Source organism: Copadichromis virginalis, linkage group LG1, assembly GCF_057382275.1.
Source record: "Copadichromis virginalis isolate Kocher_CV1m ecotype Utaka linkage group LG1, C_Virginalis_male_GT1.1, whole genome shotgun sequence".
In the NCBI taxonomy this organism is placed as follows: Eukaryota; Metazoa; Chordata; class Actinopteri; order Cichliformes; family Cichlidae; genus Copadichromis; species Copadichromis virginalis.
The window spans coordinates 4,259,761-4,275,425 of NC_140618.1; the positions used below are offsets into that span (position 1 = coordinate 4,259,761).

Consider the following 15,665-nt stretch of genomic DNA (forward strand, 5'->3'; position numbering starts at 1 on the left):
GAGCAATTTGGATTGTAATGATTTTAATAACTACAGACCTGTATCCAACTTACCATTTTTAAGTAAAGTCTTAGAAAAACTTGTTTTTACTCAGATTACTGATTTTCTCAATGATAGACAGATCCTGGAGATATTCCAGTCTGGATTTAGGGTGAACCACAGCACAGAGACGGCTCTCCTAAAGGTTTTAAATGATCTTAGATGTAACTGGGACTCCCAAAAGCTCTCAGTCCTGGTGCTACTGGATCTAAGCGCAGCCTTTGATACAGTAGACCACGCTATTCTTTTAAACAGACTGAAACACATGGTGGGCCTCTCTGGTGCTGTACACAACTGGTTCACTTCCTATCTCTCTGACAGAACTTTTATGGTGAGTATGGATACATGCTCCTCTAAGATCCATAAAATGACATGTGGTGTGCCTCAAGGGTCGGTTCTAGGCCCTGTACTTTTTAATTTGTATATGCTCCCTCTCGGCGGTGTCATCAGGAGGCATGGAGTGAACTTCCACAGTTACGCTGATGACACGCAGCTGTACATCTCCGTGTCTCCTGATGACACCAGACAAATGGATGCCCTCTTTAACTGTATCTTGGATATAAGATCTTGGATGGCAGAAAACTTTTTACAACTTAACCAGGACAAAACTGAAGTTTTAATTGTCGGTCCTGAGGCTCAGAGAGAGAAACTCTTGTCTAAATTAGAGGCATTTTCACTATGTCCTTCGCTACAAGTGAAAAACCTGGGTGTTATTTTTGACTCTGAGCTTGGTTTTATCCCACATATTAAACATGTAACTAAAATTGGATTTTATCATCTAAAAAATATAGCCAGAGTCCGCCCTATTCTCTCTCGGGCCAACACGGAGATGTTGATGCATGCTTTTATTACCAGTCGCATTGATTACTGTAATGCCCTGCTCTCTGGTCTTCCTAAGAAGAATATTTCAACTTTACAACTCTTGCAAAACTCGGCAGCTCGTGTGCTGACGAAGACCAGAGGGCGGGCCCACATTACACCGGTTTTAGAATCGCTGCACTGGCTCCCCGTGTGTTTCAGGATCGATTTTAAAGTTCTTTTATTGGTTTTTAAATGTCTTAATGGTCTTGGGCCTTCTTATCTCTCAGATCTGCTTTTACCATACGAACCCTCGCGGACCCTGAGGTCCTCTGGTACTGGCCTTTTAATTGTCCCTAAAGTCAGGACACATACTCACGGAGAGGCAGCGTTTCAGTGGTATGGTCCTCGTCTGTGGAACAGCCTGCCGGAGGAGCTCAGGGCCGCAGAGAACGTACATGTTTTTAAGAACAGGCTCAAGACCCACCTTTTTAATTTAGCTTTTACTTAGCGTTTATTTATTTTATGCTTATTTATTCTATCCTGTTATTCTATTATTAATTTAGGATTTACCTAATATTTGTTTGATTTTATTCTTATTCATTTTTTAATCTTCTTATTCTATTTATATTTATATTGTAACCCGTTCTTATTTATTTTATCATTTTACCCTATATATATTGTATTGCGTCATATCTCCAGTGTTTCCTCGGAGGGCGCTCTCTGCACCGGGGCTGTTATTGACCGTGGCTGCTGGGGCTCTGGGGGTCCTCTCAGCCTGGCTGGGGGGCTCCTTTGCCTCCCTCCTGCTGTGTGCCCAGCCTGGAGGCTGTGGTCTGTGACCGGCTCCCGGTGCAGACGGCTCCCTGTTATAGTGTTTCCTCACTTGGCTCATGCGAGCCCAGCCCAATTTTTACTCTTTAAGCGTGCGCGTGTGTGTATGTGTGTGTGGGTGGGGGGATATATGTGTATTGAGAGTGTGGGGAGTGAGTTGGAGGGTGGGGTGGGCTGCTTTTAACTATGTAAAGCACTTTGTGCTACATTTTCTCTGTATGAAAAGTGCTTTATAAATAAAGATTGATTGATTGATTATCAAGAAGCTGTAAAAACTGCAAAAACACAATTTGTCTCAAACTTAGTATCAGCAAACGGTCATAGGCCTCAGGTACTTTTTAACATTCTTAATCGCTTTTTTAGTTTATGTGATAATCCTGGAGTTACTTCTTCACCAAGTATGTGCGATGATTTTTTAGCATTTTTCAATAACAAGATCTTATCGATTAGGGCCCTTGTTTCGTTGTCTGTTGTCTCAGTTCAAAGCCCTCCACCTGTGTGTTCAGCTGTCTTAGAGCAGTTCGATCCCGTCTCCCTTAAGGACCTGACTGCGATAGTTAGTGGCCTAAGATCATCACACTGCCCCTCTGATTCTCTTCCCCCGAGTCTGCTCAAAAACACTTTTAATATTGTTGGCCCTTTTATTCTGAAATTGATTAATACGTCCCTTACTACAGGCTGCGTCCCACTATGCTTCAAACAAGCTGTAGTTCAGCCTCTTCTTAAAAAACAAAACCTGGACCCAACTGTTCTGTCTAATTACAGGCCCATCTCAAAGCTTCCTTTTCTATCTAAAGTTTTGGAGAAAGTGGTCTATCTACAGTTGCAGGCACACCTCGATTCTAATATGATCTCAGAAAAATTTCAATCTGGTTTTAAATCATTACATAGCACTGAGACAGCACTTTTAAGGATTTTTAACGATATTCTCTTAACTATGGATTCTGGCAGCCCTGCTGCCCTTTTACTGTTGGACTTGTCAGCAGCTTTTGACACGGTTGACCACGACATCCTGTTATCACGGCTAGAATCGCATGCTGGCCTAAAAGGATCTGCCCTTCAGTGGTTTCGCTCCTACTTGACAGAAAGGTTCTTTTATGTCAATATGGGCCCCCACAACTCCAAATTAGCTCCTCTTAAATACGGCGTTCCTCAAGGTTCTATTTTGGGTCCCGCCCTCTTCGCACTCTATTTGCTGCCATTGGGCTCCATCTTCTCGCGGTACAGCATCTCATTTCATTGCTTTGCGGATGATCTACAGATTTATCTACCTTTAAAATCAGGATCAGATCAACCGCAGCTCTTATTACGCTGCCTTGACGACGTTAAACAGTGGTTATCATTAAATTTTTTACAGCTAAACGAAAACAAAACTGAGGTTGTCATTTTTGGCAATTTCAATCATATCGACAGCACGTTGGGTACCCTCTCCTCGTATTGTAAAACACATGTAAAAAACCTCGGAGTTTACATTGATGGTTCTTTTAAATTGAATAAGCAGGTGAGTGCAGTAGTTCAGTCCTGTTTTTTTTCAGCTAAGACAGCTAGCCAGGATAAAGCCATACCTTCCGGCTGACGTCTTCGAGCGTATCATCCACCTTTTTCTTACTTGCAGATTGGACTACTGCAATTCATTGTATTATGGCCTAGATCATGCCACCATCCATCGCCTTCAGATGGTTCAAAATGCTGCTGCTCGCCTGCTAACCGGTACCAAACGGAGAGAGCATATAACCCCAATTTTGGCCTCTTTACACTGGCTCCCTGTCCCCTACAGGATCCAATTTAAACTCTTACTTTTTGTTTTTAAGTCACTCAACGCCCGAGCCCCCCCCCTACTTGTCAGAGCTCCTCTCTGCCTATGCTCCAGGAAAACCCACGAGATCTAGTTCAAAACTATTGTTGTCCATTCCACGGACTAACCTCAAATCTCGTGGTGATAGATCCTTCTCTGTGGCAGGTCCCAGACTTTGGAATAGTCTCCCCTTTAATATTAGATCTGCTCAAACTCTTGAGCAATTTAAATCTTTACTAAAGACACACTTTTACGCTCTGGCTTTTAACACATTATGACCCAAGCATTTTGGATTTATCTGAATTAGTTAGTATTGTTTCAATTCTTCTATTTTATTGTTTTTATTGTTATTATTGTATCACACTGTAGTTTTTAATTTTATTGTTATTGTTAAGCACTTTGTGCAGCATCGGCTGTTGGAAATGTGCTATATAAATAAATCTGACCTTGACCTTGACCTTCTATTACTCCCTCCACCAATTCTCATCTACCTCACTCCCTCCATCGCTCTGTCTTCCTCCCTTCACTTTTCCCTCATTATCACACCCCGTTCAGTCCCATCTCCTCACTTATTTATATCTCCTTCTCTTATTTGCCAAATCACAACAACAGTTGCCTCAAGGTGCTTTATGTTGTAAGGTGGACTCTACAATAATACAGACAGAGAAATGAGGAATATACAAGTGTTTCCATTTCTATGTAAGTTTGTTTTAAATAAAAAGAAAAAAAGTTTATTCAATAAATGAATTCAGGCCATTGACAATTTCATTCAGAGAGAGTTATTTTATCAATTTTGAAATAAATTTCATACTGAAATAAACAGCACTTACTTATCCAGCCTGCTGGAAACAGATTATTCCAATTTGGTTCCTTAATAAACTTTTGGCCTGTTTCCATCATGCCTGATCTGCTGCTCGGTGTCCTTCGCTCCTTCCTCTTAAATCCAGTCTATTCATTTTAAATAGTTGGAGTCACTCTGAAGGGAAACACAAGCTCCCAGCAGCCCAGCTCTCTGAGCTGATGAACGATGAGGCACATTTGCCTTTTTTGTACAAAACTGTGACTATCACCAGTCAGTGTGTTCAAACCAGCAGCAGGCGGTCAACAGGTGACACAGTGAGAACGATGTATGCAGGTAAACTCGAGCTTCCACCGAGCTCCTCGGTCATAATAATAATGATACATTTTATTTATAGGCGCCTTTAAGACCCTCAAGGTCACCTTACAATAACACAAGGTGGAACAGACAGAAGGGAAGCTGAAGAAGAGCGGAGTGTACGGTGGGGTGAGTATGTGTGGAAGATTGGATAGATATGGAGGAGCGAGCTTATGAAGCGCTTTGAAAGTGAGAAGCAGGATCTTGAAATTGACACGGAGGTGAACTGGGAGCCAATAGAGCTGTTCTATGTTCAGTGGATCTAGTTCTGGAGATAATACGAGCAGCTGTGTTTTGAACTAACTGCAATTTATGGAGGGATTTATGAGGTAGACCACAGAGAGGAGAATTACAGTAATCTAAACGAGATGTGACAAGAGCATTGATGAGTATGGAGGTACTGTTTGGAGTGAGCGAGGGACGAAGGCGGTTAATATTACGGAGATGAAAGTAGGTAGACCGAGTGATATTATTTACATGTGCTGTGAAGGACAGAGTGCTATCGAGGATGAGACCAAGACTCTTAACCTGAGGGGAGGGTGTGACAGGGTTATCAGTGGATAACGAAAGACTGGTTGGAACTGTAGTCAGTTTGGATCTGGTGCCTTAAAATGAATTCTGTTTTATTGCCATTAAGTTTAAGAGAGTTGTGAGTAAACCAGATCTTGATTTCACTTAAACAGTCTGAAGTGGATGTGGGTGGGAGAGTATATATCACAGAAACACACACAGGTTAGAGTCCAGCCAAATGTGTAGAGGTCTTTTCGGGGGAGTCCTCAGGCTCCTCTCGCTGCTGGTTCGGCTTCCACATAACAACTCGCTCCAAACACTCTTCGGTATAAATTTGCAAACTCTCCAGATCTTCGTCACAGTCCTCCAGAGAGCTGAACTTTGTGGAAATAAAGAATGTATTTTTATTATCTTTAAAGCTGTCTAGAAATAAACTGTCTGAAATGGCGGTAACCAGTGCCGTGCTGCCGTGGTCGATACCGCCGAGTCTTGTGTCACTACAGCATAGCATCACCCGGGACCTACAGTTTTTCTGTAACTTCTTGTTTTAGGAAGCTAGCTTTTGTTAGCACCTTCCTTTGTACATGGTTGCCAACACCAGGTGGCTCTCTCTATCCATACTTGTAAGGAAAAACTGTTTTTCACTCCATTATTTCCACCCGACCAAACAAATCACTGCACTTTTCTCATGATGCACAGTCTGGTCTGAGGGAAATTAGCCCAATTATTTTGTTCCCATTACCATGTGAAATTCCTTGTTGGAAATGTGCCTAATTTTCCACTAAGGCAAATAATTGAGCTGTAGTCTAATCAGTTGAGGAACTGGCTGACCTCCCTTCCCGTCCCTTTCTATGTTCCCTTGTTTTTCTGTCACAGCACAGCAGCTCGTTATCCTACTACTGTAGGTTTTTGGTGTTATGGATGAAGCGCTGAAGTGACGGCAGGTAATGGAAGAAGTGGGAAATGATAGGGATGGGCATAGGAAGAAAGTGAGAAAGGAAGCAATAATTGAAAAGGCAAGAAATGAAAGAAAAGGAGGGATAAGTGAAGGAAAGATGTAATGAATAAATGAGCTAAAATAGGAGAAAGAATCCAGATGAGCGAGCAAGGCAGGACACAGAGTCAGGTGGAAAAAGAAAGGCATGACAGCAAACGGCGTAAATGAATGAACAAAGTCGAGTGGGTCATGCGTGTGGGTGGTAATGTGCACTTTGCATAAGCAAAACCGTGCTGGTTTTTATGGTTTTCCATGGATCAAGAACACAGCGGAAATCAGGCTGACACATCCCAGCCTGCAGCAGAAAGTCAGCCCTCGCTCCATGTCACACTTTGTTTCAGTCAAACCCAGTACATGGTGATGATACTGCATGGAGTAACCAATATGGATTAATGCTATCAGTGCGCGCATCAGCTCATATAACACCAGCAGCAGTGTTTTCTGTGACAGAGTAATGTTAAAATGTCATTCTTTTCTATATGTTAGTGTTATTTTGGTAATTCTTGCCATCATTCCCTTCTGTAATAATGCCATTGCACCAAAGCAATTTAGAACATGTAGCAGCATAGCTTTAAAAGTCAGATGAGGCAAGAGACAAAACACCACTTCGTCAATCTCATTTGGAAGAGGAAAAAAGAACAAGACACAGCCTAACATAATCACCAACACTTTGTGCTTTCATTCTGACCTCCTGTGGTGGTATTAGTGATCCAGGTATATAGTGAAAGATCATTCCAGGTGTATTCCCTTTGAGTTTTTCATGTTAAAGTGGAGCTTTTACTTTCACTAGAGTATAAATAATTATTAATTATGTTGTACTTTTTTTTTTCCTGTCTGAAAGAAGCCAGATTAGTTCGCTTCCTGTTCAACCAGCTTTCTTCTGATTGGCTGCACCTCATAAATAGGTCTATGTTTCTTCTCTTGAATATGTATGATGTCATGTCATGGAGCAGGGATATACCTAATATGGTAGTCTTACGTTGCCTGTCCCAGGAAGCCCCACCCACCCATTTGCCTTCTATAATTTTTCATGTGAGGCAGCCAGCCAATCAGTAGAAAGAGAAAGTTGGTTTAACGGGGGAGGAGCAAAAACAGCTCATTCTAGTCAGTGGATGAACCGAGGAGCTTCGCCATTCCCAGCATAGTCTAAAGATGAATTTAAAATGTGCAGAGGTAATGTAGTACAGTAGCTTTAAATCGTGTGGCGAGTCCACAATAATAAAACCAAAAAACAAATATTAGGGAGACGCGTCTGACCAGCTAAAGCATGAAAAAGGAAAAGATTTGGTTAAAAATGAGCAAGAAGACCTAAACTTTAAATCTTTTTGAAGGATGTGAGAGCGGGGCATAAAGTGAGGGGAGACGAGGGCCCCTTGCCTCTCCACTTTTGATGCCCTTGGCAGCTAAGTAGTAATAAACCTAAATTATAGTTTAAACCTCAATTACTGGAAAACAGAGGCTTTTTTTTCCCCATTTAATGGAGAAGAAACCAGCTGTGTGCAAAACAATGATGTAATATGTCCTTTTAAATATTTCCCCGTTGACACATCCAGCATCCCACATTAGCATTCATTTGGAGTAATGTTTTTGGCAGCTTAGCAAATCTAAGTCCAATATTTACCTTCTTTTCCTCTTTGATGTGTTCCCACCAGCATCACATAAAAATATCTGGCTGTAAAAAGCTGCTAAGAGCTCGTCTATGTTCCACAGCAAGTCATTAACTTTGCCTGTCTTTGTCTGCTGAAAACCGCACTGACGGGAGGTGAGAGTGGACTGAAACAGTAAAGTTGCAGACCATCGAGCCCAAAAAGCGAGAGCACTTGAAATGCACTAAAGCAGAGGTGATGATAACGCTCTGTGGGTTTGTATTTATGAGCCACATCAGCCACACACTCAGTCAGAGGAAATCGATCGGTTACATACAGTGGAAATCCAGCAGTCCTTAAAGGTGCAGTTTGTAAAACCGGGTCACTTTGTCATGATGCTTTTGTGTTTTTATTACTGAGTTAGTGGAAACTCGAGTCCTAGTTTGTAACAATTTATAAGCAGAATAATGAATAGTTCTGTCAAAAATGGCACATTTTTCATCTTCATGCACAGACGAGGTGCGTGGTCTTGGCCATTAAGTCTCAATTTAAGGCCCAAAGAGATGTCGATGCAAATGAAGAAGGTTGAGAAACCTAAATCAACGTATCCGAGAAATAACAAAAACTTTAAGTGTTGTCAAATCACCTCTCTTAAAAAGAAGATTTATATTTTTGGCTTTTTGCCGTTTTTTTGGTGGTGAGATGAGGGCTGACTAGCATCCAGGCCTCTGCGGTGAGGATACACCCGTCTGTACACGGGGCGCATTTGTTACATTTTTAATGTTTTAAACCAAAAATCTTTTTTTCCCCTCAAAGCTCGTTTTTATTATTTCATGGGGGATGAAGTTGCCCCACAACCCATCTCCAATAAAGCACTGCAGGAAATTTTCACATGCTTTATTTATTAGATTGATGTTTGGGTCATTTAGGGGATTTTGTTTGGGAGAAAAACAGAACAAACTACATTTAGTTTGCTAAAATTCAGGAAATGAAGTGAAGTTTGAAGCGTTCCGAGTGTGCTTTGAGCAATGCAGGAATTTAACTTCAAACAGAACACGCTGTGTTTTTAGTGGTCGATGCAAATTTCCGACCCTGTTTTTTCTCTAATGGCACGAGTCTGAGCTAAATAAATGAGCCAGGTGAGCTTCGAGAAACATTAACACCCCTTCCTCCCTGGCTGTCATAAAGCCAATAATTATTATCAGTTTGTAAAAAAAAAAAAAAATTAAAGAACGGGTGGCATTTTCAAATGGTGTGTTTGTGTGTGTGAATTTTGTGTTTGCAGGGCTCAAAGAAATGATCCATGACAACTTGACAGAATCCAAGAGGACCATTAACCTCTTGCAGCGAATGAATATCTACCAAGAGGTCTTTCTCAGTGTTCTCTACAGATTGTTGCCCATACAGGTAATACAACACTCACCTGTCATCTCGGCTGGTAACACAGCTACACCAGCTAGACTGTCTGGGACTTTTGTCATTTGTTCTGTTAATTAACACATCCTTTTTATGTTTAGGGGTGGGGGGAGAAAGTAAAGTCACTCTCCAGTGTTTTGAAAAATGTATTTTCTTTTGGCATTATTACTGTAATGATCGTAGTCAAATGAGGAAGTGTTTGAGGCGCAGTGGCGTTCCTTTGTTTTTCTGTCTTTTTAGCTGACATGACTCGGAGCCCTTACACTTGTCACACTGGAGGAAAAGGTTTCTGTATTGGCATAACAATTAACCGAGAAACCGCGACTAAGCTTCATCAGCTGTCTCACCGAGAGACAAGAATGTCAGGGAGTGAAATATCAGACACAACTCTGAAAATGCCACAGTGTTCTCGAGTGCCCGAGTCAGTCGCTGTCACTGTTGTCAACTCTGTGCATTCAATCGCGCTGCCTAATGAACTAATGGCTTCCCTTTGTGTATGTGTGTGTCTGTGTTTTTGTGTGTGTGGCCCAGTCATATTTGGAGCCCGTGTACTTTTATATTTACACAGTGTTCTCGCTCCAAGCTGTGTATGTGATCGCTTTGTACCTCACAGCGTGGCTTCTGTCTGGCTCCTGGCTTGCTGGTGCGCTCACCGGGGTCTGGTACATCCTTAACAGGTGAGTAATAACTATCTGTGTGCGTGACACAGTGAAGGAGGAGAGAGTTAGTCCCTTTCTTCTCGCACTTGACTCTGTCATGGCAGTTTTTCTCTCAATATAACAAAGAGTCCTTTTTTTATTTATTTTATGGATCAACTCTTAAAGGTGCAGTTGGTAATTTTTTTTTTAAGGTTAGGTAACACAAAGAAAAGATATTGTACTGATAAATATAAATAGATTAGTGTGTATTTATATCTTCCAACAAATTGATGTTTTCATAAACGAACCACCCAAACAACAAAAAGCAGCAGCTGTTTATAAGCTAACATCATCCTAGCTAACATTAGGCTTGAAAGTCCTAAAAATCACACTTTCTCTAATAACAGTTTGATTACATTCTGACATCATCTGAGAGTTTTGTTTTTTTTTACCAAGAGTCCAACGATATTATATCTACTTAAAAGACATCAAACAGTAGCTAACAGTAGCTAACAGCAGCTAACAGAAGCAGCTAACAACAGCAGTAGCTAGGGTTGCCAACTCCCTGAAAAATAAATAAGGGACACCTCGTGGCCAGGGCCGGGCAACCCAGTTGTCTTCACCCTTCCCAGTGTGGTAGCTCTTTTTTTTGTGTGTGAAATTATTTTTTAACCATTTGACTTGAATTTGATTTAAGCAGATGCATATTCTTTGTGATATGACCATATGGGAAACAAATGATCATTTAGCCGTTTATTTTTAGCTCACAATGACAACATTAACACAGTAAAACAGGTCTCTTTCTTAAACAGAAGCCTGTCATGCTTAGCTTTTGAGGATATAAGTAAATCTATCTTTAAAAGAACTCTGTCCTGCTTAACTTAAAATTATATAAATTAATAGAAAACAATAGAACAAAATCATTCTTGTAACAGTGCACATTTAGTGCATTTAGTACAACTGGCTTCAGTTGAGGTATTATTTCAGCTTTTCTAAAGCTAATCAGGTTTGTAAACCCACTTGTTCCCATGATTACGCATCATAACTCATCATCATTATTCATCTATGTATTACTTTTATGTATTAGTGATCAATTTGTTGTAATCATCTATCCTTGCAGTTGTTTATTACACAAAATAAGTTATATTATCACACTTCTGGCCACATAGCGCTGATATTCACTGCACATGCCCATATTAACCTTAACCAGAGGGTTTAAACAACAAACCAGTGTTTACATACCATATCTGCTTCTGCCGTGGCCTGGTGGACAAGAAATTGGTTAAGGGTTCCCCGAGCTTTCACGCCCCTCATGTTCTTCATGTGCCCACCGCTAGAAGCATGCCTATGGAAAAAGTGCGCCGGCACACAGTGCAGTGCGCTTTAAAGGTGTTATGGTGTATTTTCCCAGCCAGGTGTTTCCCTTTTCCCATTCCTCCCAGTACTTTTGCAGCCTATTTTTCTTTCTCTGAGCGAACAAACATTGCTGCTCTAATGCTGGGCTTACACTGTGCGATTTTTGGCCCATTTTGAGCCGATTTTTGAGTCGTGCGACCGATTTGGTGATCGGCCCAATTTTGGCCTTCATCGTGCATCGTGTAGTATACGTGGGGTAACGAGAAGCGATTAACACCTCGAGCAGCTCCCGATCATCAATCGCTCGTGAGCCGCTCACACTGCTCACGCGCAAACACGTAAACGTCGGTGAAAAAGACGGCGCAGCACGGCAGTGCAGCGTGTGATCTGGACACAAGTGATGGAGGCACAACTTGTAGAACTTTGGAAAGCTCATCCGAGCCTTTTCGATGTGGCATCACAAAATTATCACGACCACAACAACCGTGAAAATAGTTGGATCTACACTGCTGCTCAATCACAGCTGCCTGATCATGTTTTTTATTAGCAATTTAGCAAAGTTGATGGTGGTGGTGTGTCTGTGTGAGTGAAAGACGGAGGGAGACCGAGCGACAGATTTTCTGTTATAACCTTCATGTTATGGAGGCACAGTGTGAGCACTCAGGTCGCATCAGAGCATCGGGCCGTATAGTGTGAGACCTGCATCGTGACCTACCAACTTCTAACCCCTGCGAGTCAATCGTGCAGTTTGAGCAGGAGCTGAATAACGTGACTGAAAATCGCACAGTGTCTGCCCAGCTTTAGGTGTACTGTCGTCCGAGACTTGCACCGCAGTGTCGGCGTTTGTTTCCCTGTTGGCCATGCTTCTTGTTGTGGTCATCTGTTGTCTTCCGGTATTTTCTCCGTAAGCGACCTTTCATCGACCAATGAGATGAGCGGTAATCTGAATTGTCATACTCGAATTGTCATAAGTGTGCTGTCAGCTCATTGGTCACAAAGCAGGAGAGGGGCTGGGAATTATGCTTTCCAACAAAGCGTTAATTCCATTAACATTTATAGACTACTTTTGATTCTCACTGTATTACGGGACAAAGTGCGTCCCTTATTAGCTCAATACGGGACGTGTACTTTTGTTTCTAAATACGGGACGATTCCGTTTTTTAAGGGACGGTTGGCAACCCTAGCAGTAGCTAACAGCAGTAGCTAACAGCAGCTAACAGCAGTAGCTAACAGCGGCTAATAATAGCTAACAACAGCTAGTAACGGTGGCAAAAACAGAAGCCTTACTGACAGGTATGCTATTCTCAGAAACACACCTCAATATCAGTGTCATTGGTAAGAAGGGATGTTACTGACTCATACACACCTAGCATCACTCTTAGGTGACCACAACATGTTTGTCCTACAGCGACCACCATAGCTAGGATTATGCTTTTGAATTAAGAGGGTTAAAAAAGTCAGTACTATGTAATTTTTAGCTTCACATGACTAAGTGTGACTGAGGCTTTAGCCACCTGGTGATGGTTAGTCGGTTAAGTTGACAAAGTAGGTTAGCTCCCCTCCTTGAGTTTGGATGAAGCTCTCTGTGAGTCCAATTCCCTGCTGATGTTGATCCTTCATTAGATGGGTTTCTTCTAGCTAATCTTAGCTGATCTTGGCTTACCCGCCTACTTAATCATGACACATTGTTGAATGCTGAAAGCAGTAGCTCATTTGTTTCTTCACATATGCTGTCAGTAGTGAAATACCATCTAAAGCCCCAAAAGTTTTTTCTTTTCTTTCCTTATGTGAAGTTAAAATCAATTTCTTTGGTCTGAACCAGTCGTTTGTTGACATTGAAGTAAACTTAAGCGATTGCTTTGTGTTGCTCACTGTTGATACTGGGACGCTGGACCGCCACTTGGGAGTGAGCATAAATGTCACATTATTTGTATTTTTGTGGAATGTTTATCCCGAGTGTCTCACACACTGTGCAAATCAATCCACAGGCTGTGAAAGGCAACCGAGAGAGATGGGAAGGTCTCATTGTTTATGTTATATAACAAACCTTGTGTAGCAAACCTTGAAATTTTTGTCAAACCCAGAGTACATCCTACTAGGTTTCAGTTAAAAATCTCCCACAGATGGAAGAGAAGACTTAAGTTCGTATTTTGCATTCACTTCAGACCAATCGTCTGGATTTAGAAGTGATGGGCTGTAAATCCCAAACCGTGGGTGTTTGTTAGCTTGAAGCATCTATCGTCTTCATTTCTTAGATCCGTGACTTCAACACCTGAGCATATACATTATGCAAGTGATCAGTGGGGGTCATACTACACAGATGTTTGCAGGGAACATCAATAATCTGGTTACTCACACATGATCTTTAGCAGCAGTGTGAGCACGAAGGGTCAGAAAAGCTTAAGACATTTCAGGTTATGTGAGAGTCGTGTCCTGCAGAGTCTCCTCTAAACTTCTGCTCTTTACTGTAGTGTGAGCAGAGTTTTAAACACTGTGTTAGATGCACTGCACATCAGCAGCGGACTTCTTAATAGATCTGGAATATTGACAAAATATTTCATCCTTGTTTTTAGCTTCCTACCAGCTGGTTGTGCCTAATAGACGGCCTTCAAGCTGGCCTACACCCAAAAACACCAGCGGTGAGAGATTTCAAGTTTGGGTCCAAACATTAAGTAATGTCAGTGACATCATGTGGCTTCTGACATATTTGGCGTTATTGGTCAAAGAAAAGTTTCCAGGAGAGTTTTTAATTTCCCTGAATGTTTTTAAGCATTTCAAGAACAAATTTTATTTTCCTAATTTCTTTAGTTAGTTGTTTAATTTGTTGATCGAGGGGGTGATTAGCTCAGTGCACACTCAGCAACTTCTCAGTCACCACGCAGCCAAGCTTTGAAGCACTCTGAACTCTACTTTGTGGTCTATTTATTATTAACCTTTATTTAACCAGGAAAAGTCCCATTGAGATTAAAAACCTCTTTTGCAAGGGAGTCCTCAGTCTAAATGAGAATTTAATGTCAAAATTAAAATCCCTGCTATATGAACAAAGACTTAAAAGTAGCAATTAACACTAAAATTAAGTGTAATAAAAAATTAAGCTATCATTTGAGAGTGAATGCACTCATAGTCATCAGTATAATCAGACTTCTGGAATCTGGAAACCTATGGGCTCTGTGCATCTTTTGTATACAGTCTATGTGTAGGCCAGAATTTGCCAGTCCATCCTGAATATTGATTCAGCAGTTGCTTTTTTTAATACGAATGTGTCAAATATATATAGATATTATTATTATTATTATTATTATAGGAAAATAAAGGCTTTAAATTCACGCAAGGAGTTGACTTGATGTTGCACAGGTGCTCACTCATGTCTGCTTGGTGAGTATCATGAGAATGAGGGTACAGTGAGTGGAAGAAGTGACTGACTGCCATAAATAAAGCACTTTGCTTCGTAGCTGAAAGTTGGTCGCTAGTGGACCTTCCAGGTTGTGTAGCTAATCCACTGACAAACCAAACAGACACAGTGCATGTACGGGACAAGCAGATCTAAATTCTTCTTTTGTTAGTTTGTGTTACTGGTGTGTGGATTTGCCTACTTTTCTGTACTGTTGGAAGTGCACTAAAGTTTAAACAGTCTCAAAAACCCTCCTGGCGTTTTCTCTGCTGTCTATTTGGAGCTGTAAACGCTGTACGACCTCAGAGCGCTTTGAAAACTGCCGCCATGATCTCAGGATTTAATTTTTTTTCTTTTTCTCAAGCCACCAGAAGTTCCAAACTTCTGTTAGGTTTCCTTCGCGGTGTTTAGCTGAAACGGTTTAACACCATCTCTCCATCGCTTCATCAATCATTCTCCTTTCAGGGTAGATACTACTCGTGTAGAGTTCACCATCTCCCTCAGAGAGAACTGGTCTTTGCCCTTCTTAGCGCTGCAGGTCGCCGCTATCACCTGTTACCTCAGACCCCAGCTCACCACATTACAGCAGGTAAGCGCAGAGCTATAGCCCAAGCTCGCCACATAGATCAGCCTGATGAGGCGAGCCACTCAATAATTTAGAAGTACAAGCAGCACAGAAGAAATGTGATCAGGCAGTGTGGCTGTAGTTATGCAGATTAATCGTCTAACCCTGTGTGCGCGCGTATGTTTGTGTTTCCTCCTCAGAAGGTGATGGTGTGGCTGATGTATGTGACGACGTTCTGTTTCTGTCTGACCTGGCAGTTCAACCAGTTCATTCTACTGGTTCAGGCTCTCGTCATTTACACCCTGGACTGCGGTGACTTCTTAACAACTACACAGGTAAGAAGGACCAGATATTTGCAGGTTTCTAGCTTCTGGTTATAGTTTCATGTGTCCCGATCAGTGGCACTGAGCTTTTATAGGTGCTAAAAAATTTGACATATATTAAACACTAATATGTTACAAAGTGTAACAGCTACCTTTAGGTGTCCTGGCAACAATTGTCTGTTTTTCCATTGTTGAGCTATGAGAAAAATCCTTTCGGTCTGCAAGTAATTTGTTGCAGAGCTGAGTTAGTGAGACTCATAT

The 15,665-nt window shown here is 41.5% G+C and overlaps 1 protein-coding gene across 4 annotated transcripts in view; it reads left to right on the forward strand.

Moving 5' to 3' along the window:
- The window catches only part of dpy19l3 (dpy-19 like C-mannosyltransferase 3), an 81,917-nt gene that overhangs the window by 16,080 nt on the left and 50,172 nt on the right, over nt 1-15,665 (forward strand). For all 4 annotated transcript variants that reach the window (XM_085431620.1, XM_085431704.1, XM_085431538.1 and 1 more), the window contains 4 exons: nt 9,001-9,122; nt 9,663-9,808; nt 14,982-15,105; nt 15,282-15,416. In XM_085431620.1, coding sequence (XP_085287746.1) covers nt 9,001-9,122; nt 9,663-9,808; nt 14,982-15,105; nt 15,282-15,416 — 527 coding nt within the window. The remainder of the gene's footprint in view (nt 1-9,000; nt 9,123-9,662; nt 9,809-14,981; nt 15,106-15,281; nt 15,417-15,665) is intronic.